Source organism: Corvus hawaiiensis, chromosome 14, assembly GCF_020740725.1.
Source record: "Corvus hawaiiensis isolate bCorHaw1 chromosome 14, bCorHaw1.pri.cur, whole genome shotgun sequence".
In the NCBI taxonomy this organism is placed as follows: Eukaryota; Metazoa; Chordata; class Aves; order Passeriformes; family Corvidae; genus Corvus; species Corvus hawaiiensis.
In genome coordinates this window covers 16,724,816-16,751,736 of record NC_063226.1, presented here as the reverse complement: position 1 = coordinate 16,751,736, position 26,921 = coordinate 16,724,816, and the positions used below count along the sequence as shown (strand labels likewise).

The window sequence follows — 26,921 nt, the reverse complement described above, 5'->3', positions numbered from 1 at the left end:
TTGAATAACTTCTGATGAGACAGTTGTTTGACCAAAGATTCTCACGAAGGGCATATGATGTTAAACCTTCATTTGTGAGCAAATTGTGAGGGAATGAGCTGGTGGGCTTGTTTTCAAATACACTGTCCTGGAGTCCAGTCTCACAGAAACTTCATAAAAATTGTATATTGCTCCTGAATTTCAACAGGACTGCTGTTGAGTGCAATCAGTTTGATGGGTTTACAAGGTTGGGCTCATAGTGCTGAAAAAGTAATGTGGAGCTAGAGAGCTGAGGTGAGGGAATAACCCAAAACTTCCTGCAGTTAACTTCCCAGTTGTTACAAACTGTTTTATCATGAAGAGACTATTTCTCAACTTGTACATGGCAGATCAACACCATAAATTGTTACGACTTTTAAACAAAGGTCTAGTCAGTAGTTTCTTCAGAAAAATGTTATATCGCACTTTAATAACATTTTATGAATGTATTCAAACCAAGCCACTGAGAGAAGAAAACTCCTACCTGGGAAATGTTTTCCTTGTGACCTCAGCTGTTGATCTGTGTCTTTTTACTGGGGATTATCACTGAGTCTGTATTTCATGTGATTTGGTAATGGTGAGTTTTAAGGAGAGCTGGAGATGATACCACAACTGGAAACTGATTTTCCTTGTAGGTGGAGAAAAGAATAGGGAATGCCATTTACTATGTGTGGTGTGTAAGACTTGTTTAGTGAGGAGCTGTAGTCAGCAGTTCAGATTCCTGACTCACATGCTGCATGGTGCTACCAGTTATAGTAAGACATGAATAACCCACTCATAATTATATGTAGTTATAGGGGTGGGGTATTAACAACCAGCAAAGAAGAAAACAAGATAGAGCACCAAGTTAAAAATCACTCAGTTGTTCCTTTGACAAGTATTATAATAGCTATTTTTGTATGCTGTGGGTGTACATGGTGTTGTGGAATGAGTAAATTCTGTAGCTCTACATTGCCAGTGCCTCGGGCTCAAACCTGCAGATGACTTAACTACTGAGACTAGTGCTTTTTCCATTTGGCACTTTATTTACATGGACTGTTGTCAGGATTCAATTGTAGCTCAGAACTTTTCTCAGACATCCAGGTGTAGGCTCTTTTGATAGGTGATGGTATCTGCATCCTGCAAAGTGATAGACACCTGAAAGTGACACTGGGTAAAAGCAGAGCAGTCCTTGGTGGCTTATGATCCATGCTGAGAAGGTGGCTTCATAATGGAATGTTTTTTACTTAAAATATTTTTATGTCTGAGAGTAAAAGTATATTATCTAAGTCTACTTGGTTTTTTTTTTTTTTTGTCCTTTATTACTGGTTTAGGTCAAGATTTCTCTTGTGAGGAAAAAAGCATACAACTGTCAGTAGAGAAAGCAAATGCAAAGCTTTAAATATAAACCATCATTAAGGTTTCCAGTTCCTATTTATTTCAGTCTCATGTCATGAGGGAAACTAATGCAGCATTTAGGTGAGTCTGTTTCTATGCTGCTGTCAGTAGCCATGCTCGTATTTGAGAATCCTGCCTTGGAACAATGTATGTCTGTTGGTTATGGACCTCTTTGTCTGCATAGATGCCAGAGTCGGAGATGTTTTCAGAAGGTTGCACATGCTTTAGGTCCCTGTCCTGAACTCTCAGGTGAGACCCCCATAGCTTGGGGGGCAGCCAGTTCATGTATGAAAACTTTGGGCTGCTCTTTTGAATGTGGGAGTGATTTTTCTTCCAGTTTCTTTCCTGTAGAACAATGGAGTGACATTCTTCCTGGTGTTTCCTATGAAGAATAATGATGAGGAATTATCTTCTCTGTCTACAAGTGTTTAAAAACTCATTAGTTAGGGTCCCTGAAAGAGTTCCAATACAAGTCAGTGGGTGTGGTGAAGCCAGTTGTAATGGGAAGCGGACTGGGCCCTGGGGCTGGTGGTCAGCAGGGAGGCAGAGCTGTAAAGAATACTGTGCATGTGCTATAGTAAGCATTTTCATAGATCTCCTCTGTGGGAGAGGACAATGGCTTTGGAGCTCATATTTACTCAAAAAGCAGCCCTTTGATTTTCATGGCTTTCTGCTTGGTTGCACATTGGAAAGCCCATTTGTCTTCACCAAGCCTTTGAAGAGGGGTAGGTGAAGTGATTGAGGCATTGGCCAGTGGCTGACGGGTAGCGGTTGCTTGGAGAAGGAACTAAGTTGCATTGCTTTTTTTGGTAATACTTGAAAGAGTTGTTGTCATTTTTAAGTTTGTGAAATCAGGGTGAATATATATTTTTAGGAATAGAACATGGATTCTCTCACTCGTGCTGTGGCTAGCTACTTTACTGCCTTTGGAAAGTCACTTGGGTGTCTGTCAAAGTGAAGCAATGGTATTTACTTCTGTGGTAATTTGCCTTTTTTTTTTTTTTTTTTGTTCAGGTGCAAAGCATGAGAGAGAAGGGCCAGCTGTGTAGTTACCTTTATCTGGTCTTTCTTCTCACTTTTTCATCCTCCTGGGTGTCAGCTGGGAACTGCTTTTGACATTTTCTGTACTCTGAACTTCAGTCTAGCTATATAGTCCTTCACTGGCTTGCTTGTACAGCATTACCCACAAGAAAAGTAAAACATTGTTTTCTATGGCATAGCTGATGCACAGAGATCCTTGTGTTGGATGCAACATTTGTGCTGATGAGATCAGACACATGTTTAGAAAAACGGGCTGATATTTCTAACCACAGACGCTTCAACCAATATTGATTTATGTCTTTGCTTTACCTCCTTTTGTGAAGTGAGAGGCATAACATCTCCGATTTTTACTGGTAGACTGAGGCATTTTTTCAGAGAAGTCATTGTCATTACACCTTCTTATTCAGTGAGGAATGGGAAGAGAGAAGTGACTTTGCAGAAGGACTTGTCGTTGGTCAGGAATGCAGTTGAGTTCCACTTCACTGCTTGCCAACTCTGATGGGCATATTTTCCTATTCCGTGGGGGTGTGATGAGGTTAAGTCCCTTAATGTTTATGAATGTTTACAGTGATGGAGGAAGACAGAAACCTAGGCAGATATATTAGTAGGGGAAAGGCAAGCCTGTAAAGAGAAATGGTGGGATTTGGGCAGAGCATATCTGCAAGAGAAGGTAATCAAAGGAGAGAAACTCTTCTGAAGGGGAGAATTTATTTACAGTGTGTATACTTCATGTAATTTGCCCTGCTAGTATAGCTGAACAGTGAAGGCTGTGGACCTTTTGGAGACAGAACCATCTTGTTACTCCAGAAGACTTGTCATTTACCAGATCTTGTTGCAAAGCTTTGTATATGCAGCTGTAGCTTAAGTAAACGTCGTATCTTGGATGGTTCACTGAATAGTACATCCACAGTTTTTCAGAAGCATTGTTGCTCTTTGAGCCAGCTGCCGTTGTTTCTAGCAGATCGCTGCTGCTTTGTTGGTTAACCCTGGGCATGAGTTTTCTTCACATATGTTATTAGACTGAGCGTATTTTCTATTTATACCACTTGGGGATACAAATTACTGTGTTGCGTTCAGGAAGCACAAGGAAGAGTACATCCTTGTGATTGGAAAAAAAAAAAGAATACGGGGCAAAATTTTATTCTGAGGTCCTTTCTTTCAAGGTTCAAGGGAAAACAGGCAGTGAAAACAATTAGTGGTCTTTATTTTTATGTCCCTGAAAAGTAGGAGGTATTTTTATATATGTGTTTTAATAGACTGTGTTGGTGGAATTTGGTTTTGAAATTAACAATGTGCCTTTGAAGAAGGGAATGAATTTTGATGAAATCCTGTGTATCATTTTTAGGCAATTAGGGAGATGATTAGTGTTGTACATATTTGGATGCATTGTCTTTGTGGCTTCGATAGTTGTCTGTGGGCCAGTAAATTTGCACTAGCGGGCTGAGCTGGAGGGCACTGCAGCTGGTTGAAGTTTTTCATTGATTTAGTAAACTGTAAACCATAGTTAGCCACAGCTTCCCTTTCTTTCTCATTCCATTTTGGGAGCAGATGACCTTTACCTACTCTGTGGTAGAGCTCCAGAAATATTATGCAATCTGCTGCTATGTTTTTGTTACTGCTCAGTCTTTCCTTCTCTCTTTAAAGAGCCCTTGCCCAAACTGACTGGTTTTTAGTGTGCCTGTGGAGGGATCATAGATAGGGAATATAATTAGAGAGTTTTGATAGGGGTGTAGGGAAACACCTGTGTGCTCATTCAGAATCATAAGCTCCATCAGCAGGGCACTGAGCATGTTTGGATCGTAGACCATGACTAGGTGTTACCCTCATCAGGTTAATGAATAATACTCTTCCCTGTCACTTCACTCTGCTGTTTCTTTCCCCATTGCCCAAGACAAGCTGTTGTGTGAGAATTTTGCCTGGTTGTAGACTGCTCATGAATCTTGCCGTACATGACATGCAGACATCTAACAAACATGAGTAGAAACTGCATAAAATACACAGACATAACACAGAAGTTACATGTTTGAAAACACATTAGAGCTCCACAAATAACCTGATATCTAGGAGGTTTTTTTCCTCCCATATATCTATAACCAAAAATATTCTGCTAGCTGCATTTCAACCAGATAAGGGTTATTTTAGATTTTTTAATGATTCTCGCTTGTGTAAACTCACACATCTGCCTGCAAATTCAACTTCAATGATAAAAGGTCTCATCAAAAAATTGAGGCAGGCTAGAATGTTTGGTTAAGATTTAATATCTTTCTAACTAATTATAACGCAGTGTCAATATGTGCTCTGATATCTGTGGAAAGAAAAGGAACATAAAAAGATACAGTTCCATTGTACTGGGTCTTTTGTAAACAATTAATGGTTAGGTGGATGTCTGAAGCAAGGGTGTGAGAGAATAGATAAACCTGTTCTAAAGGGCTTGAAAAGTTGAAGTGAATTCTAAATGTAGATTAGGAACAAATGATGACAGCCAAGCCAGCATTACCTCAGTTGATTAATTTATAAGGATGCTGGTCAATGATTTTAACCAACAGCTATGCATAGTAGAATCCTAATGGGATCTGTCTGTTAAGATTACATAAAGTAGAGCATTTGATTTATTTCATAGCTTTCCAATGCTCTACTTTAACTTCATACAAATAATGCATTAGTCACACTGGATAAGATGGCGTATTGAATAAAGTTGTGATTTTGTCTGCTGCTTATAATCTGATTTTATAAAGGATTAAATCTGTTTTAGTAGTTTATTCATATCATAAAAGAGATTGTCGGTTGAATGAAATCTTTACATCTGCCACTTTCTATCTCATTAGAAAAGACAGTACCATAAAGTTCCTCGTTTCCTCCCAGTCTGTTTTATCCCCTGGTGTGTCTGAGTGTGTATATCTTCTGTACATGTTTGTATATTATAATGTCAGTGTGTTCTCAAAGTTGTGGTTAAGAATGCGTCACAGCTTCGGAGGGATAATACCAGGGGCTGTAAATGTTCTGGCCAAGAACATACCCAGCCAGGAACAAATGGGGATGTGAGCAAAGGGTGACAGTCAAAAATCTGAAAGTGATGGCTTGTAGCAGCATGGCCAGGTGTGAGCGTGGCAGAATTCAGCAGGTACTCGAGTACGCCCAGCCCTTCACTGTGGGTGTGCCTGCGCCAGTGGGCACCGAGCGTGTGCTTAACGATGAGCAGGTGTTGACTTAAGGCTGATTCAAGAGGATGTGAAGGCTGGGCATTCCTCTGGACTTAAATGTGGATTGTCACTTGTGATCAACTGTCATTCATCTGTCACACTTCCACTGCTTTTAAAAACACTCTCCTAGTTCAGATGCATGGTTGTTGGTTTTATTAAGTTAGTGTTTAATGGAAACTTACAAATCTAGGCATTTTTTTTATCCATTGTTGCCAGGGGGGTTGGTTTATTGTTTGTGTATTTTTTTTCTTTTTGTTTAAATGTGTGTCGCTGGCAGGATGCTGCTGTTACAACTAGCAGTTGTTTCCATGTAGATCTTCAAAAAGTAGTATCAGTAGATGATCTTTCCATAGATGTTTTCTTATTTGTATTTAAGGATCTTGCCATTTTTATTTAATCCTGTTAAGTGTTTAGGGCCAGACTTGGTCTTCTGAACATGAGGTTGTCTTGGATTCTGATGTTGAACAGAAGGTACTATCCAGCTTTTTCAATTGTCTTTTTAGTCAAGGCAGATTCTGAGGATCTCAGTTCCCCCTTCTGAGGACTTGCTGAGGATGAAATGTCTTCATTCACATTTTCATTTATTGATACACTTTTTAGTTTTACTGGCTCTGGCATTTAAATCTTGGCTTCTTTGCCCACGTACTTTGATTTGGTAGGAGTATTTTGATACAAAACGTGTGGTCAGGCTCCTCTCTAGGTCAGGGATCCTCCTGCGAGCTTTGGTTGCAGATGCAGCAGGAGCCCTGGGGCAGGCAGGGGGCTCATGCTGGACTCTGCCCTCGCAGCAGCCCTTGGGCTGCCAAAGAGTTAACACAGAACTATATCCCTTTGACTTCCAGTGAAGGACTGGGCCTGTCTCTGACTCCAGCAAGGTTCTTGAACAAGACTTTAGGACTCACATATTGTTCATCGTGCTTCGTTTTAGGAGAAATGACAGCGGAGCTTAGCTCTGCTCCACACTGACCTTTGTCTCTGCAGCAGTGCTGTGCTCACTGTTGAGCCCTGCAGTCACAGCTGAGTCATTTTGTGCTTAAATCAGGTTCGTTACTGAAATTGAGGGAAAAGCCCTGTACTTCTCACGGAAGTGATTTTGGTCGCGCTGCGTTCCCATGATGCAGAATGGTCCTGAGAAGGGCAGTAATGTTTGCTGAGGTGGAGAGTTTCTGGAGCCCGACCTGGGGAGTGTGCACAGGTTAGTTTGCTGAGGGCAAGATAGGGGACACTTTACCCAAATGGAAACTTTCTCAGCTAAATGTTAACGTCCTCTGCTGCAGGTTTAGCTACACACATGAAGCAGCTCTAGTATCTGTGATGTTGCTTTAAAACTGGGTAGTCATGAGAAGCAGACACAGCTCCAGCAGCTCTGGGGAAAGTTGACATTGCAGGGAGCCTTCCACACCCACCCTCCTTCACTCAAACCTGGACTGCTGGAGGTGTCATCCTGGAGCTGGACATGGCTGGAGTCCACATCCATTGCTGCTGTCAGAGAATGTCCAAATCTGGCACCTTCTGTGTGCACAACTATTTTATATGGAAGTATTTGTCAGCTTCCTCATGTATGTAGTAGCATAATTTTAGGGGTGAAAAGCATGTGCTGGTTATGTATTGTTCTAGTTGTTATTCAAGAATGGGAGCTGATGCTGGACCCACAGTCTGGTAACACATTGAGGACTAATGTCATCTTCCAGCCCCCAGTTAAAAAATTATCCTGTGAGATGGTTACAGCAGTAAGACACAGCTTAAGTATTTAAATACGAAAGAGCAGTGCCACACTGTTCATTTTCAGTGAGGAGTACTGACTGTATCTCTAATAAACAGACAACGGCCTTTTATGAGAGATTCTTGTTGTATTTTATTTGGCAGCTGTCTTAATAGGAATTCTTCAATAGTATTTATTGTATTTTGTGCTGGTAGGGGTGAGAGCCAAAGCGGAATCTGAGCAGTTTTACTTGCTTTACTCATGAACAATAAGAAAATATTGCTGTATTAATTACTTTTGTGCTTTATTGGCAAAAATAAAGAGATCCTATAATATGAAATTGCCAATATAAGAAAGGCTTTGATTTTCTCATTAGCACAGGATATTTTGCATCTGTTCTGGTTCACAAGTGCATTGTCGGCACTTAAATAATAATAATGACTCAGTAATGAATAAGAATAACAACAAATAAGCATGTGAGTATTCAGGCAGTCAGGCACCCTCCGGTGTTCATCAGTAGGTTGGTATCGGAGGTCTTGCAAAATGAGCTGTTCCCATATGCCCATTCAGATTTTCTTAGATCATTGCACAGCCTGGAGATTCATTTCGCTGCTGACATGGCTGGGTTATATACAAGCACTTTTTTCATTGTATGTCAGTAGTAAAGTGCTAAAGTTGAAATGGGAAATGTTTCTTCCACTTACAAACATTTAACTCTCCATTTTTCCTCTGTTCATTTTTTCTTTTCTATTTTTTTTGTGTGTGAATAGAGTCTTAAGTATCTCATTGTTTTGAATTTGTGAAAATACCAGAGCACTGGATTGTTCTTCCAGTCTTTCAGGTATGTTCTCAAAAACATATCCTGGAAACACCTTCACTACAGTTCAACTCAGCTTGTATTAAATTATGTAGGTACTCTTACAAAAACAGAGAATGTTAAACTAATGTTTGCAGTCTATCTTGAATGTTAAAAAGCCCAGGAATCTAAAATTAAGGTTCAGTTTCTGATTTGACTCTTGGTTCATAGCACTGTCTCACCTTCTATAAAGTCTCTTGCCTGCCTGTAGAATATGCCACACAGTGCAATTTATGGATTTCATTTTTCTCCAGGTCTTATCTAATATTGAATAGTTAAGAACAGTGATAAGTGAAGGATAGCACAATACTCCCTTTATTGTTAAAGCAGTGGCTAATTTTGTCAAAGTATATTAACTTTTAGCCTTATTCTCAGAATAATTTGGACTAATGATGTGGCTTCATGGTTATGAGTTTAAGAGAAAAGGAAAATGCTCAGTTCAAGTTGGGGGAAAAAAACCCCAGCAATTATGGTTTGAGTTACTATTTTCTTAAAACACTATGCACTGTAAATTATACCCTTATGACCCTGCAGCTCAAGAGGGTCACAAAACAATTGTGTATGTGTATAAACAGTGATCTGGAATGTGACAATTCTTGTTATGAATGGCAGGCAAGAGGGCATCTTCTGTGTGAAGAGTCTAAATTTTACCTGTCCATTAATGCTATTAAAGGACTACCTTAAAACAAATTACCAAAAAGTGGCCTTATTGACTGCTCCAAGTGATACTTGCTTAAAGAAGTCTTCATGTGTTAAAGTACATTTCAGCAATATCTTTGAAGCAAAGGAAAGCAAAAGTTTTTTTTTTTTTTTTTCCTTGTTGATTAAAATTATTTTTGGTCCAACACCCCTTAACTATTCATGGTAAAAATAAACAGGGAAGAATAAAAAAAAAAAAAGCAAAGCAAAACACGCTAAAAAAATCCTCCTCCTACAATTAAAACAGTTTAGCCTTGGATAAGCCAAAAGAAGTTGGTAAAGCAAGTAGTTTAATAGCACACGACCTGTGAAGTACTTAAAGTGATCTGTGAATGGAAGCTACCCTAAGTCTGCTTCTTGTCACAGTAATTTGTCTGGTTTAAGAGCAGAGTAAGTGGGTCTCCTTGGCAGTACAAGAGCAAGCAGATCACTAGGTGAGATCAAATAGGAGTCTCTGGTGGTAACAACTGAAGTACAACAAAGCTCTTTTTTGACACCATTTCTACTGCTGTTACTTCTCTTAATAAGTGTGCTAATTATCATGAACCTGATAAAGCTTATATTAATTGACTGAACTAAATGTAAATTCTGGTTAAATAGAGAATAGTTCAGTAGACTTGACAGGTGCTGATTTGCTTAAGTGCTATGTTCCGAGTGATGGCAAGTTTCAAAACAAAATAAATATCTGTATTCTAACTCTTGAATTTTGGGGAGGCTTAAAATGTTCAGGTTTTACTCCTAAAATAGAAAAACTTAGTTTCCAGAATATCTTCTGCCTTCCTTCACTGTCATGTGAAGCTTTATGTGAGGACAGTCAGTTCTTAGAGTTTTTGTACTGCAGTGAAATCCCTCTGTAGCCATTTTTCGTGTTTGCATGGCATAGAATAGTGTGGCCTGTTTGTTTCCTGACATTATTACAGTAGTAAATGCTGGAAAATGAATAGCAACAACAGCCAGTGTGATGGCTGTAGGGTAGATGTGGAGTTCCAGGCAGAGCGTGCCCTGCTTTGGGTAGAACATTTTGGGCAGATCATCCCGCTCTGCTTCACTCTACATGTTTGCAAAATGGGCACTGTAGTGTACTGCTTGGCTTTAGAGGCCCTTTAGGAGCTTGTAGTTGTGAAGCTACATAAAGACCTCTCAAAGAGCTTTCATATGTCCAAGCAAAACTGTATCAGCATTAAAGCGTTCTTCCTTTACCTGGGAGGAGGGAATTCACAGTTTAAGTGCTCAGTATTATAAGTGGAGACATGGAAACGGACATGGAAGAAGCAAACATGATACCGCTTAGTGACAAATGTCACAGACATTCTTGGGAATGCTGGAATATTTATGGTATATTTTATGTATACCATAATTAGACATTGCCATTAGTACACACAACCTCTTCATTTTAATTGTTGGGAAAGCTGTCACACAGTAACACACTGTAGGAACAATCAGCTTTTATCATTTCACAGCTACATTTTATTACTTTGTAAGATGTTTTAATTCTTTTCCCCCTTCTCCCTACACATGTTCATGTGTAATGCAAGTGGCTCTGGAAACTGGTGTCCTCTGCCTATCAAGTGGCCCTGGCAGAACAAGGTTCTTCCTCTGTGCTCAGGTCTGGCCACTTCCAGAAGGAAGCTGGGGAATCCCTTTTTCCTTTACTTGATGCCCAGTGTCATCTCAATCATGCTTCTAGGGACTGACTTCTGTATTCATTCTTGCTAGATAATATTTTCCTTCCCGAAACACTCCCAAAGCAATCTTCCACCAACCCAGCAAAAGGCAAATGTATCATGAGAGTTGTGCAGTGTCTTAGGACTCTGTAATCTCACAGAGAATGGGGCTGGAGTGGTACCTCAGCATTGATTTTGATGCACGTGGGATAAAAATAGCTGAGTGGTTTTCTGCCCGTGCATGCCACCTGTTCCAGTGAAAAGAGGAAGCCTTAACTGCTTCTAATGGTCATGAAACTAGCTGCTCTTTACTGAGACATACAGGTGCAAATAACCCCCTATTTGAAAGTACATAAGGTAATAAATTGACTGCTGATAAATTAGAATGCAGCTGCACTTCTTTGCGGGGGTGAGGGTCGTTTATTTCTCTGTGTGTCCCCTTCTCTATTAATGCAGGGTAATTATCACACTTTAGTTTCGATTGCAAGATCATCACATGCTTTCATTGCAGGCAGTGCTTTATTGAAACTATCCTGCATTATGTCTACAAAGGTTGAAAAAAAGAGGGGGGGAAATATAATTACTTCCTGCCTGAGGAACATGCTGCAGGGCTTTTTTTTTTGCTTTTTTTTGCTTTTTTTGCTTTTTTTTTTTTTAAGTTTTTAGTTTTGTATTCACTAATTTACTGTTTGTTCTAGAGCAGCAGTGAGTGGGAGTTAAACTTTAAGTGCACATTTGGCTCTTTAAAAAGACATTTAGTGTACAATTACTGCTGTTTACCATCTTATAATTGTTGTGTGTTTAGGCTTAGTCAGGCTTAGGAAGATGGGTGTCTGTAATCTTTGAGGGCTACAACTCCCTGTCCTAGTTTTTGGAAAAGAGAAGGTAATTATAGATATTGAGATAGATACAGAGATAACATAACACTTTGTGCTGTGATGTTTTAGTGATTAGTGTAAAATTATCACATAGAGAGATTGTGGTGAAAGGTGCTGTATGTGGCTGTAGTTTCAGTTAGTGATATCTGAATGTGATACTCAAATTGGGTCTGGGAGTCAGGACTGCTTGTCATGGAGTCCCCATATTTGCTCCTCTGTACTTACACAGGTGCACAGTTTGCAAAAACTGGGCTTAAGAAAGGGGCTGTATTTGTAGTAACAACTGTACGTTACACCACATCAGAGTAAAACTAACTGCAGTCATGCCTCGATTGACAGCCTGGCGAACAGGGGTGTCAGCACCTGTCCAGTGGCAGGGGAAATATCTCCATCAGCCTTTTTTGGTTGACATCTTTGTTAGATAGGAAATAGCAGAAACATGGATAACTGTATATCTGGGAAGACCCAGATCTGCAACAGGATCTCGACAGCACTTAAAGTGTAGTTTATGGGAGCAGCCAAGAGTTGGAAGGTGCGGGTCTCCCAGTTTGAAGTCCATCACAGGAAGAACAATTGAATGTTTCAATCTGCTATGTAGCTTGTTGCTCAGTAAAACTGGTTGTCTTTTTGATAATGCATGGACAAAGCACTGGAGAAATATGGGTGAATCCAGGTGTAAAATACTTAGACAGTAGTATTTCCATTGTAGAGTTACTGAGATATGGTCTTTGTGGCTTGGCAAGTGATAGTCTGCTGACATACATTGTCTGGATTTTCTTCACAAGGAAATGCGTTGTGAGGAACAGGCTGAGATGGGTGTTCAATGCCTGCAGTGAAAGTATAAATTAAGTTATGTGGGTTGATCTTCCTTTGAACTTGAGTGGAAAAAGCAGTTGTGTGAAAACAAAATGTGGCAAATATGTAACTGAAAATGCTGTAGTACTTGAAAGGCATGAGAGAAAGGTAGTTAAAAAGCATCATAAGCTAAAACAGTATCTTCTTCCTTTAATTCAGTTTTGTGTCCCACTGTAATTAGAGGACACAGCTCCACTGTTTCTCTTGAAACAGGAGAATATTATTGGATTTCAGGGTAGTCATCTGAAATTTTTCACTTACAAATAAAATTAATGTTTTCAGCTTTATTTGTCAGAAATGTTTTTGAATTACAGGTGCTCTAGAGAAACAAATCTGTTTGAGGGCTATTTTGTAGCTGAAAGCCTTTGAGAAAATGTTCCTATCATTCAAAAAAGATCTGAAGCTCTGAGTAGGTATTGTGACTGTCATATTAACTTTCAAACTTAAAATGCAAAGGACAACTAATCCTTCCTCCTTGGTAGAAGTCATATGCTGCTTTTTAACTTTCTTCACTGTGTTTTATTTTTAATGTAATTTTAATGAAAAGGTGGATCTGGCATTATAAAGTGGTTGTTTGTTGCTTCTCTTCTGATGTCAGAGTGATAGGAGTTCCAGCAGTGTTACTTTTTTTTTTTGAATAATATTATATATATTCTGCACTTAAACTTTGATCTTGTGTTTAGTCCTACGAGTTGAAATCCATGACACTTTCTTTGGGCTTTATCTGTAGCCTTTTAAAATCAACTGATACTTTTTTAACAGGCTATAATAGTCTCTGGATTGAGACCACAGAGCTTGAGCACTTGGGTGTTACAAAGGTGGAATACTGGGAGGGAGGTGGTGAAATCAAATCCACCCTCCTATTTAAAGGGTGGAGATAAAGCCTGATACAGTACCCCACCTCTCCTTGATAAGGCTGCTCTGGCTGTGTTAATGCTGCTCCTTCTCACCGTGTTGAACTTCACCCACTGACATTAAATCCTCTCTCATAAGTGATTGGTGTACAAGCCTACTCTGTGATTTCCAGGCGTGTCAAGGGATTTAGCCGTACAAGCTTTTTCTTGTATTTGAAATGCAACTTTTTGATAGTAATAGGAAGCATGGATCAAAATGTATGATTCATCCTTCTTTGTACCCATAAAATCCTGTAACAATAGCCAAGCTAATTAATATAGTTAATTAATTTGTTCATAATAACTAGTAGAAAAAAACCGACCACCCACAAACCAGAAGTCCTACTTAAAAAAAAAAAAAAAAAAAAAGTGCCTTTTTTTATATGAATCCAGTTGGGTTTTTTTAAGACTGAACATTTATATGGGAAAATACATTCTTCGGCAAAGTATAAAATTTCAGCAATTTTATGTCAGTATTGGTGGAAATTTTTTTTAATTTAGAAAAGGATCATTTTTGCCAGTGGAGGAGGAAAATAGTTTTGCTTTAAGAAATAAATCTGAGCATCTCTTAATAAACACTAGCTTTACTGTGGTTTTTATCTGTATGTGCTTTCATAAAAGGTTCTTTTTAGTGCAATGCACATTTGGTTAAATCCTGCAATACCTTAATGCCTTTCATGCTAGTGCATCCCAAGGCACTTTACAATCTGTAAAGTTAACATTAGAAATGCAGCACATAAAATTCCCTAAGACAATCCTTTTTAAAATGCTGAATAAAACATCTTAACTGTTAAGTTTGGATTAAATGGCCCAGCAGTTGGTGCATTTTTTCTTTCTGTGGAAAATATGTTTGAAACAAATGACTGAAATGAATAAAGGCTCTGTAAATAATATGACTTCAAATGATATTCATGAAGGCCAAAATCTGCCATTCTGCAGGAGGAAGTCTAGACATGTACAAAGTTCAGCTCTGTTAATTAAGAGGGAGCAATAGGCTGCAGTGAGTCAGAGCAATTTTATAATCCAAATGCTGCTAAAAGGGGCTCTTGTCAACCTCAAAATCTTACTTGTTTTGTAATCACTGGGTTAGGGAGACTTGCTGGCTGAGGAGATACATGTCTCTCTTAGGCTTGAATGCAGTCCAGCCTGGTAGTGACCAGAAGCTGTTGCCATCAGATAACTGTTTGTTAGGCTATGCAAAATAATTGTAGTCTCCAAACAGTTCCCAATGTCAGCGTCAAGAAAAACCCACCCCCACGCTTGGCACTAATTATTGCCCTCGCTGGCAGCCCTGGTGAGGAGGCCAAGGCTTGACTGTTGTTTCCCCTTTCAGTGCTTGCAGTGGTCCTGCTGAGTGTGTGTGTGTGTCTGGTTTGTGGTTAAACGGTGTTCGCTCTGCTTTCTGCAGGGCTGCCAGCCCCGTATCTTTTATGAGTACTGATTTTTATCATTATGAAAACAAGATCCTTCATCGTCTTCTCACTCCACCTTAAGGTCTGCTGCAACCTGATTTTTTTATATTGATGCATTTTTTTATAAAAACAAGAAACCCAACAAACCAGCAGAACAAAATAAAAGCTGTGGCAGGCATGAATTTGTTGTGCAGGATAAGGTGAGGCCAGAAAGAACCAGTGCTTTTAAAACCTTATTTTTTTCCAAACTAAAAGAAATAAAATGTACTCTGAAAAATAAAAAACAAGAATAACAGCCAGCTGATAGCAGTGGAATACATAAGAGAAAGAAAAAAACCAGGATTATGCAGCCTCAGAAAGAGCCAACAGATGTTCAGGGCGGGTTAGAAAAACAACATGATCAACGGTATGAAAGCTGTGACAGATCTAAACAAAACCCCAAAATAGATGCAATTCTAGAATAGGCCTGAAAAAGAGAAATCATTATAGGCTTTCCTCAGCACAGGCGCTGGTCTCTGATAAAACAAGATTGAAACTTCTCAAAAAGGAAATTTATACTGACGTGGGTTTGCAACTTCATTGCTAGAGACTTCTTGCGCACCTCTGCCAGCGGGTAAATTGGAAACAGGCTAAAAATGAGCAGTCTGTTCCTGAGGCAGCAGAGGTGCCTGAAGTAAGAGCTAATGCTGGCCCTGTAACAGAATGGCATGTTTTTTAGGAATGGAGAGCATAATTGCTGTATCACTTAAAAGAATTTTTTTTTCATTTTACCAGACAACTTGAGGTGGAAGCAAGTCCACACAGACCACACAGTCGTATACAGTGGCCTCTTGCCCTTGGTACAGAAAGGTGTGTTCCTGAAGTAAAGGAAATGTGAAATGTGGGTGCAGCCAGGTCTGTGTGATGAAGAACGATGATGCGGATGCCTTAGCGGGGCAGGAGTCCACTGGGGAGCCGAATGTGGGTGGAGAAGGAGCAGCTCTTTTTCAGGAAACCTGCGTTTTTGGGGGGCTTGTCTGCTGCCTACCCCAAAGTGAGCCCACAGTTGCTGGGTCCAGCCCAGGCTTCCTGCTCATGACTGTAAAGTGCTATTGTGAAAAGGCAAGTGTGTATGGATCCGGTTAAGTTCTCTAAATTTTAGTAAGATGGAATATTGCTCTATCTTTATCATAACGTTGGAGAAGCACCAGAACAAAGTACCTTGACCGCACGTTGTGGGAAGGACAGGATTTGGGTGCCGGTGTGTGGACAGACCCCGTGGCACGGGTGCCATGTCAGGTGAGGCTGCCCAGGCTCACAACAGCCTTCCCTGGGCACCAGGAAACCCTCTTGAAATGCTAATTGTTGAATCTACATTAATTTGTATAAATTATGCAAATCAGCAGTTGTGCACCGCTGTGGTTTAGGTGGTTCTTGTGCTGTACTTACAGCTTCATGTTGGGCTGACACAGGTTTTATTCACAACAATAAATGGTTTTGCTGTAGAGTGTTTGGAAAGCAGCTGTTGGTGGTACTTGGGTTTGTGGACCACTGCCCCTGGCTGCTCTCCTTGCTCTCTGGTGATGTCCAGCCTCTTCCTGTGGTGGCATGAAGAGAGGAGCTGAACTCGGGGCATATGTTTCCAGAAAGAATCCAGCTCTGGCTTGTCAGTGAAAAGGTTAAAGACTTTGACACGAGATAATTACAAAAGGAAAATGAATCTTTTCTTGGATCAAAAATTATTGTGTAAAAGAGTGTGTAAATTATGGTGTGCGAGTTAAGTAATGGCTTTTATACTGAAATCTGGAATTACTGTGATGAAGGAGTTGGTGTCAAACTGGTAATTTATTTCATTTTGGTTTCTCAAATCTGCAATGAATTTAGGAAATTCAAATTTATAGCAAGTGGGTTTTTGTAAGAATTCCTCTGCAAGCATGAGGATACTTTATGGTACTTCCATAGAGGTCATATTCATACCATTATTCTAGCTGGTACTTCCAGTTAGAAAATTCCCATGTATGATTTGTTCCACTGGCTTCTGGAAGTGAATTTTTCAAACTTTAAGTGTTACTACCTCATTTAACTTATATCACTGCTCTTCAGTCTTTTAACAGGGATATGGTGATGAGCATAATGCAGTATTTTGCTGATGAACCATAAAACCTTCCAAGTTCTGTTTACTTTTTTTTTTCCAGTGGAAGGTTTGGGCTTTGGTAAATTTCTTTCCAAGCCATGCGTAAGTGTAGTTTTTGTTACTGCACTAGAGTGCTAAGAGCTCAGTTTGAAGTTTCTCTGGACCAAAACTAAAGTTCTCAAAAATGTATTTTGGGCTATTAAGTCAGATTAAATATGAAGGCTCGATTTTATTCCCAGTGGAGGGATGGTTATGAAGTGGTTATAAGGATAATTCACCTGCGAGTCACAATACTTCATACAGAAAAGGACTGTTGATGCTGCAGAGCACATAGTCTACCTTGTGCTAAATCAAAACCTGGGGTGCAGAGTCTTTCTCTGTTTGTTTAAAGAACGAAATGAGCAGGCTATATATCTGCTGTATCTAAACCGTGCCCTTTTGTAAACAGAGTGGCTATTTTTGAAGCCTGAGCAGGATGTTTCTGGTGAAGGGATAATGCAGATGGATCCTTGCGTGCACACAGGCGCACTCCGTGTTTATCACTCGGGGAAGGGGCTGTGCTATCGTTCATTTAACTGGCAATTCTTTTGTGGAGTCAGTATCATTTCCTAGGAAAATTGGCTAAAGGAATTGTTTCAAAGACAATAGATGTTTTGAACTGGCCTAATTACTTACTCAACAGCCAATAACTTTGGGAATTGTTTTCTATGTGAATTCTAGATACAAATTGGGATATCTTTCCATTTGTTTAAAAAAGATTAAGCCAATAGGAGAAAAAAGGATCTTTACCCATTTTCACTGAGCAGTGAAGTTTGAATATACAGCTTGCAATTGAAACTATTTTTTTTCCAAAGCCTTTGAGGGCTGTTTCTCAGTCTAGTGTAAACAATTTATTGTTAAAGTCCTAGAATATTTGCATTTTAATTAAAGACAATTTTAATTAAATACAAAACTTTAATCAGAAAAGCAGAGTTTAGGCAGATAGTGTACTTGCATGCTAAGCAAGCTTACTCTGAGGGGACCTCTACTCTGTGTAAAACTGGTTTCTGCGGTAGTTTAAGCAGGAAAGTTGTAAATGCATCTTCCTTGCCTAACTTACCTACAAATTGTAATCTCCCTCCTGCATCTTTTAACTGCAGTAAATATTCTTCCTACGGGCAATTAAATGAAAGAGGGGGTGATGCAGAAAACTTAAAGGGGCAGTGAGTAGGAAAAAGTTCACATGGAACTCCTAAGGATGCCTATAAAAGTAAATGTTAAAATTACTGTTGCATATTATGAATGCTCTGTATCAATTATGTGTTCAATTTTTTTTTTATTTTTTTTTTTATTTTTTTATTTGAAGCATAGGCAATTCTGAGTCCATTTAATGTTAGATTATAAGTGTGATACCTGGATTGCCTGGGCCTGGTGATGTTATAATGCTGATGCTAGAACAGCATCTGGAGTTAATATCCATCGGTTTTGCCCTGTTTTCTATCCCAGTCATAGAACTAATTAGGGCCCTAACATGTATTAGAGAAAGTTGCAGCCTGCAACAAGTACATTCTGAGGTCTGACAGGCAGACATATTTTTGGAGTTTTCCTCCTTTATTCTGCTGGGAATTTGCTTAGGCCAAGGCAGCACACCTGGACAGTGGGAGTAAATCCTTCCTCAGTGAGCTATGAACTAATCTGAGAAATACAGTGGTAGCTGTCTCTTACAGCTTTTGGGTTGTGGTTGTTTTATGAGTTGGTTTTTATACAAAAGGTTTTCTTAACCTAAGGTAGACAAGAAGCAGATCTTCTGTACCCCTTCTGTCTGTCTGTTGGAATTCACTTAATTCTTTGTAAAATAACAACTAAGAACTGAAATGATAAATAGAGGATATTTCATGTTTACCCATAGCTGCATATTTTGAAAGCAGTACTTCTCATTAAAGTCTCATCATTGGCAAACTGCTCATAAAAAAAAAAAAAAAAAAATTAGAATACAGGTATCACTCAAGATCTGTTTAGGACTGAGACTTCTGCTGTGATTTAGTATAATATTGGCATTGTGTTTTAATTCGAAATGGATATATAGCATGCATACAGAATTATTTTCTCTTAGGCCTACAGTTACTTGTGGTAATGGCAAAGCAGTTAATATATTACCTTTGCTAACAGGAAAAGTGGTGCATATAAATATTTTTAGTCAATAATGTATTTTTAAAAAGGTTTCTCAGTGGGATCAGATTTATGTTGTCAGAAAAATTTATTCCGCTGACAAGTGCGGATGCCCAGCACGTCGTGTGTGCGGAGATTTACAAAGCAGTTTCTTCCTGGACGTCAGTTGGATGTGGTTATGGCAGGGTTATGTAGAGAATTGGGGAATCAGTCCAGGAATCCTTTAGTGCAAAATCCTGCTTTAGATTGGTATGATCCAATAAAGCTCTGCCTCTACATGTCCGTAGCAGTTTCTGGTAGCGTTAGATACTGGGGTCAAGAAGGGGCAGAGCACTGGAGTCAGGATCTGTGGCGTGGATCTGAGAACAGAATCTTGCCTGAAGCATTTGAGATTTTCCTTGTATATTAAACGGCCCATTTTCCTCCCCCTGTTACTTGTGTGTTGCTGCCAGCTGCAGTTCAGCAAGGTAGAAGTTGGAGCTTGCTCCTTTGGGTTAATAAACCAAACTCCACAGATAAAAAGTAGAGAATAGTAGTACTTGCACATTAGACTTTGCCAAGTGTGCATGTTTCAACCACTGTTATTAAAGAGCCTGCATATTATTTGTTGTAAAAAATATGTTTATAGTGAGGAAAATATGCTTGAACAGAGATTTCATTTTGCACAGAGTGGCCAAACCATATAATGAGTAAAAAAAGCATGGTGCTGCTTAAATCCAGTTTAAAACTAATGATCACAAAATAATTTAAATTCAACTACTTTGAAAATTAAAAGCCTTTAACATGTTTTTAAAAAGTCATAATTCCCATTTGTTTTTACAGTGCTAAGATCAGTTTGTGAACTTGTTGCGTCAGGCTTGATATCTTTTGATGGAGCTATATTCAGTTACACTGAATTTTTTCCAAAAATTTTAATTGGCTGAATGGAATTTCTTCTCCCAAGATAGAGGTAGCTAAAGCTAAGGAGGATTTTAGCTGCTTAATTGGCCTGGTTTGTGAAATGATTTGGTAGAGGGGATGTTATGAAAAATGTGATACATCTGTGGTGATTTTGAGGTAACCCATCAGTTTTATCAAATAAAGAGCCAGAAATTGGGGGGTTTTTTTGATGTATAGGTGTAAAGTAAGCTGTATTTTTTCCCCCCTTCATTTTATGTCCATTTTGAGTAATTCTACTTATCTAATCAGCATAAAATGTGCACTGCAGTTAAATAGCACTGCATGATTATACCTGATGATACACTTCTTTTTTAAAGGAAAAAGAATCTAATAACAGGATTCCGTATTGATTGTGCTGCTAATTCTGCCTCGTAGCCCAGACTGGCAGAAGGCAGGTAGCTGAATTGTATTTAACGGTTTTATTGTGATGTGACTAAGATGGATGTGACATGGTCCTCTATTATTCGTTTGAGAGTGTGGACACTAATGAAGCCATTAGCTGAGCTAAGGCAAGTGAAGAAAATAGGGAAATTACCATTATTCTGAAGCCATTAAGTTGTAATCTGCCACTTTCTCTCCTTACTCAAAAAGGCATCTTCTTTTTAAGGCCTCCCTGACTGTCCTTTAAAGATTCATTAATTCATTAACTTTCCAAAGGAGATGGAGGAAACACAATTGAAATTTTAATCAGCTCAGTGTGTCATATTATTAACATTTTGAGTGTATCTGTATTCACTGTTGCACCACATCAGGTTAAGGTTAAATAAACTACATTACAGCAAATAATGTTCTGTTTCATACTGTAAAACATAAAATGTTGAAGGCAGAAATTGGTTTCATGGTTAAATTAAATTACAATACAGAGCTCATATTATAAATATTGTCATTCAAATGTATGTTCTTTGGAGGAAATGCAATACTATCACCATGTTATTAACATTAATATTTTCAAAATATCCACAATTAGTCTAGTCTGTGTGAAAGGTTATATAAAGCACTAAAAAATTTTATAAATGTCTGCTTTTACTATGTTCGCACTTATGATCGATGCTTTTATTTTATCTTTTATAGAATGAGTGACTTATTTTAATGTCTCTCTCCAAATGGGTCATTTAGACATTAAATACAATTACAACTGCAAATTTTTCTGTTCGTTATTACTTTCATTTAGATGCTGTGTAGTGCTATTTTTATCTATCCCTACTTTCTTATAAAAAAAAATTCCCTTTTGCCTCAGATGTACCGGAGCATCCTGGAGCACAGTGGAGCAGCTTCTGGCCTGTGCTGTTGGACCTGATTGAGAGACAGCTCAAAATCCATGAGTGCTCTTTCTTAAAAATCAAAATGTCCCAAATGTACAGAGGGAGTGAGTGCCAGTCTGAGTATGGGATCACTCTATTTGATTCCAGATAAGATAACAAGAACTTTTTTCTGGGGACAGAAAAAAGCTTGTTTTGGGCTTTCCAGTAGTGGTTTTATTAATGCCTCAATTTAAAGAAGCCTGAGGTACAGGGACTTTCTGGGAGGTGTGTGTTTGAAGGGCTTGCTTGAAACCCTTTGTTGCAGGGCTAGGACTTGCACATGCACAAGGGTACAGTGGAAAAAGTGTGGGAGCAATAAACAGGGATGCCACAGCCTGCAGGTTGGAGCTAAGATGAGGCATGAAGACAAAGGGGGAGGGTACTGGAGGCCTGAATATGCTGTTACTTCTGTGAACTTGAAAGTTCCTTTCTGGGTTCAGCAAATTTCTTCCTCTTGTTCCTCTAAGTTTATGCTTGGAAACACTTTCCGTTCGGCTTTGGATTGTTTTGCCCTTGTGCTGTATCACACAATTTCTAACAGTAGTATAACAAAGCCTGCAAGCTTGATGTTAGTATTTATGCTAGGCAGGCAAGCCTGGTATAAATCTGAGGTGTTTTTCTTTTCTTTTTTTTTTTTTTCCTAGCTGTGATAGTGTCAGTTTGATATATCACCTTTCATGTTGTGTTTGTACTTGAGGTCAGGAAACTTCTGAGTTGTGCGTATCATCAGCATTGTAAATACAAAGTAGCCTTTGGCACCTTAGTGTGGTGCCTTGCAGTGGATTTGTCAAAACAAAACAAAATCCCCTCTTTTGTTTTCCCCTGGAGTCAATTACACTGAGGATGAAGCAGTTAGTGACACCAAGGATAGCAGCTGAAGCATTGCAGGCTAACCTGCTTATCAGAAGTGCTGGCATTGGTATTTTCTAGTATCACTGGCCAACTTTGCTGGTCCATTGAGAACCTCTGCTTTCAGCAGGACTTGCAAAACTCACTAAAACTTCTTTGCACATTTTTGAACTTCCAAAAAATACCCACCTAAATAAACTGATTCTGCTGTGTCAGTGCTGGCAGTCCCTGGGGGCAGGACCTCCCCCCTTCTGCCTCTGAAGAAACCCTTTGATCAGGGTCATGGATCGGTGGTTGTGCCCTCCAGCCCTGTCCTGCGTGCCCTGCTCCAGGGACATGGGGAGGCATGTGTCAGCCCCATGCCATTCCCTGCCCCATAGCTCTGGAGACGTGCTGCACTTTTATCTGGGATACACTGTCCATAAACAGGCCCTGAGTGTGTGCTAGGGAGAGTTCTTGGGCTTTAGAGATCTCGTATATAGCTCTGTAAATGTATGCACACAGCTTTGTAGCTGCTGGTATTGTTTGTGTGCTGTATATGTATACATATATGTATATGGATAATATCCATATATGCATTATGTATACATATGCATGGTGTAGGGCATGTATATTATTTATCATGTGTGTACAGTATATCTGTATGTTCTTAAGATGCTTCTTTGCAGCATCACACAGGATGGGAGTTGCAGCTGCTTTCTCCACACAACTGGAAAATGGGCTGGTGATCTGTGGTTTTCCAAGCTTCAGTATAGCCATGTCATAGTAATTTAGCAGCAGTTGGTTTTCTGTGTCTCAGATTTCAAAATGCCCTCTCCTATGCTTAAGTATATATAACTGGGTAACATGAAATAATGTAAGTAGGCCTATTTCTGAACAAAGCTTTTGCTATTGTGAAGGAAAAGTTTGTTTTTGCTCCCTTCTGAGATAGGTCAGCTCATTAATTTTGTTGCAGCTGCAGTGGCATAGGAAATGTGGCTCAGGTGTTCCCATATTGCTGTTGCATGTCAGATTCAGGCTGGCTTTTGTGAGTAGGATTAGATTTTAGCTGTGTTCTGAAAAAAAAAAATCCAATGGAGAAAAATGAGCTGCATGCCTCCAAAGCAGGAGAATGTAAATCATGTATTGTTGTTTTGAAGATAAGTAGATGTTCATTAAACATCAGTAGGTTAAAAAACTACTGTTGGCTTGGGATGGGGTTTCCAGATCTGTCTGCTGACAAGTACAGTTTGGGACCCAGTCACATCTACTGTGATGTGCTTTGCTTTTCTTCCCATCTCCTTTTGCTGGCTGGAGATTTACATAATATATTTGAGTACAGTAAAAGGTCCAGACATCCTGGCCAACAAACAAAACATGCTCTATAGTTAATACTGCCTCAAATTTCTCATAACTGGTCTGTGATAATTCCAGTCACAAATAACCCCAGGAAGCTTTGAGATAGACTTTGTCATATGGTTATGAGTTCTTTTGTAAATAAAGCAAATCCTCAGGAGTGAGTGTGAGGAATGGTTGATCCTGAAAAATGAGGAATGGGAGTGTGTTTTGAAGCTGGGTAAAAAACCCCACATGTTGTTATTTATTTATTTGCATCCATTACTCTGCACTTCTCCAAGCACTGAAACTCGACCAGAACACAAGAACTTATTGCAGATCTGCAAAGTCCTGTACAGTGGGGACTGTTCTTAGTTATTGCTATCAGCAGCAATAAATGTAATAAACATAAACCTCTCATGACAGCTTCATACATTGCTCAATCTGTGACTTCTCCAGCAGCCAGAAAATAGATGAACTTTGCAGGGGGCCCGAAAAGGGGTTATCAGCAAACTCTGGATCTGTAGACTTGAGGAAAAGATCAGGTTTCAATGTCCATGTTCTTCGTGGAAAATACTGTCATCAGGATCTTTGAAGTTTTGGGGGGACTCTGATCATAATCGTTGCTGTCTTCGTAATGAGGAATAGGACTGACAAGATCCAAACAAGCAGAAGTTTTAGGCGCTAAACCCAGTGTCTAAAAGCCTATATCAAAATTAGCCAGCCACTCATACAGACTGGATGGAACATCAGCAGCACTTTGGAAATAGTTAGTCCCAGGAGAGAAACACCGGTATCTATTTTGAGGTGGAAACCACAAAGCATGGCTGCATTTGAAAAAAATCTGTGACAGCTTTCCTGAGTCTTTCCTAAGATCCTTAGGGAAGCTCATACCCTGTATGTTCAAGTGGTGTTTTCCTATTGACCCCCACCATTCCTGACAGTGCTTCAACATCCTTTGATAAAAGGGAGATTCTGGGGTTTGGTTTTTTTCCCTCTTCCCTTAAGCGTATCCAAGCAGGGATCAGTGCTGTGCCCTGAGTCCCCCGAGTATACTGAAGTTATGAACTGCACTCCTTGTGAACTTGGTTTGAGATGGAAATGTGTGTGAATAAACAATGTGTATGATTCAATTCTCCCTCTCGTGGTCAGATGGGGCCCTTCTCACAGCCTTCAAGCACAGACATATTAGATGTGTCTGTTTGATGTAACTTGCATCTTTTGGAAGCCTCCCATGGTCATAGTACAACCAGGATTTAGTGGGGAAGTTACTGATAGTTCTTGAAATACATATATTGACTTTTTGCCACACCGTGAGTGGACAGATTGGAGATGTGAACTGAGCTGCAACATTCCGTGGAATTGTATTAACCTCTCTTGTACACACCTCCCCTAAGCGTTTCTAATTTGTCTCTGTTTAGGTGTTAAAGTGCTTCTGAAACATAGCTCCGTTTATCATCCTGCTGGCACTCCTGTTGACTCCAGTGGGTGATACAGTGTGAGCTCTGTTGCTTTTCAAGGATGTTGCAGTGTCGTTGACTTTGACAGGAGCACTCCTCGAAAAAAAGGAGAGGAGGATTTACCTCTCTGTTATAAATCCCACTGTTTGGTAAGAAAAGTCCTGAGGATTTTATTCAATGATATTTAAGTCTCCCCAGAAGGAACAAAAGCCTACTTAAGAAAAGAATTGCACAAATGTACAGGATTAAGCATTCTAAAATCAATTCTTAATTATTGTTTAATTGATTTCAGATATAAAAAAGAAACAGAGAAGAAGAAAAATTTTGAATGTATTCTTTACACAGGGCTTAACAGCCATTTTCTGTCAAAGTAGATGTTAGAACAATACCAAAATTCTGTCATGAACAAAGCCCCTGTACACCAACATGCCTTTTGTTTGGTTTTATCGCTGAGGAGCAGGAGTTTTACTTTATTAGTTTTTCCGATTTATGTCACAAATATTTTCTGTCTCATGCATCATTTTTAGTGCTGTTTACACTTATTTTCATCCACTAGCATGCAAAAATAATTGCCACTCTTTAGAGCTCCTGTTAAATTCTGAAGCAATAAGTTTAATTGCTTATTATGTATTTCTAAGTAGTTGGTTTCCTCTAAGAATTGGCTAAAGATTTTCCTTGCACAGATCTTGACTCAAAGATTGTCCTAAAGCTAGAAAATATTGATTAGCTTTTGTTTGGCCCCTATGGAGAGCACCTTATCTCTAAGACTGGGTTTTGTTACTATGAGAATTGACAGAATTCAGATTTAACCAGGTGAAGCCTGTCACGGTCAGTAAAATGTTAAAGAATCACTGTAATAAAATATGATATTAATCTTGTGAATTTGTTTTTTTTTTTAATCAAAAAAGAGATTTTTGGGGAGTTCACGCTTATTGAAGTAATTCATGCTAATTGTCTCATCTGCTTAGTATGTCATTTGTCTTCTATGAATATCAATGCCTACATCCATTTAATCTAAAATAATTAATACCCAAACAATTAATAACGAGAGATAGAATCTGAATTAAAAAGAACTTTAGAAGACTTTAAAATAAATCAATAATTTTTAAGACTGAATGTAAATATTGCGTTACATCTCAAATTATGTTATCAGAAAAATTTTATGAACAACTAATACAAGATTATATGCATCTTTTTGCTAGCATGTGAATATTATTATTGTATATTGTGGCAGGTCAGGGATCAGATTTCTGAACCATAGTTCAGGCCTTGTGCAAGCTTAGTAAAAGTCTGCAGCTGAGCAGCCCAGGCTATTTCAGTGGAGTGCGTGGCTGCCTCGCTGATGTCAGCAGGGAGATAGGTGCCTTTGAAGAGTGATTCAGCAGCTCTCGGTGCTGACTAATCACTAGATTTAGCCACTAGCAAATGCAGGATACACGATGATGTCTGAGCTCCTGCCTTTTAGGGCTGGCATACGGCTCTGACTCAGGGTTGTATCTGCCCACTAATGATCTGGTGCCTACAGCCCTCTTCTGATGTGAGATATCTGAGCCCATCTTGTCTCCTTGAAGGCAGCAAAACCCTCAAAAAACATTGCTGCCATAATAGTACTTTGTGGCTTTACTGTAATAACCTGGTGACAGAGAAAGCATGACTTTGGGAGTCTCAGCACCCTGAGAGGACAGAGGCTGCTGCTCTTGCCAGCAAGAGGGTATCCTGGAGGAACCAGCCTCTATGCACCTGCCTGAAGATGAGCTACAACACAACCAAAAATGCAGCAGTCACAGCACCAGAAGTAAGTTTGATCCTGTAGCTTTGTGGCCTGGGATTCACCTGGGGAGGGTGGTTGGGTCTTTGGTCGGAAGTGTTTGTGTTTTCTAGCTGGTAGGAATGGGACAAAATAACCAGGATTCCTACTTCTTGTCTTGGCTGACAGATGTGATCTGCTGTTGTGCCGTGGGAGTGAACAGATTGCCACTGAGGGGCAACAGGACCTGGGTGACCATGGCTTCCACACCATGGTGGGGTGCTTTGCGTCCCAAGCACTTATTGCTTCCCATTGTCATTGGCTGCTTTTGGTTTTAGCAGATCTTTCATGCTGCTGAGGAAAGAATGTTAGAAACGTGAAGTGGATTAAGTAGATATGGAGGCATTAGCTGAGGACCTATCTCTGGCTGTCAAAACCTGCTGTGCTCACCTGTC

General features: G+C 39.4%; 1 protein-coding gene across 7 annotated transcripts in view; it reads left to right on the top strand.

Annotated features, from left to right (window-relative positions):
* The window catches only part of AFF2 (AF4/FMR2 family member 2), a 336,350-nt gene that overhangs the window by 6,507 nt on the left and 302,922 nt on the right, over window positions 1-26,921 (top strand). The window contains exon 1 of one of the 7 annotated variants that reach the window (XM_048318422.1): window positions 26,413-26,514. The exons of the other annotated variants lie outside the window; for them this stretch is intronic. Coding sequence (XP_048174379.1) covers window positions 26,492-26,514 — 23 coding nt within the window. The 5' untranslated portion in view covers window positions 26,413-26,491. Of the gene's footprint in view, window positions 1-26,412; window positions 26,515-26,921 lie in introns of those variants that run through there. 7 annotated transcript variants of the gene reach the window in all.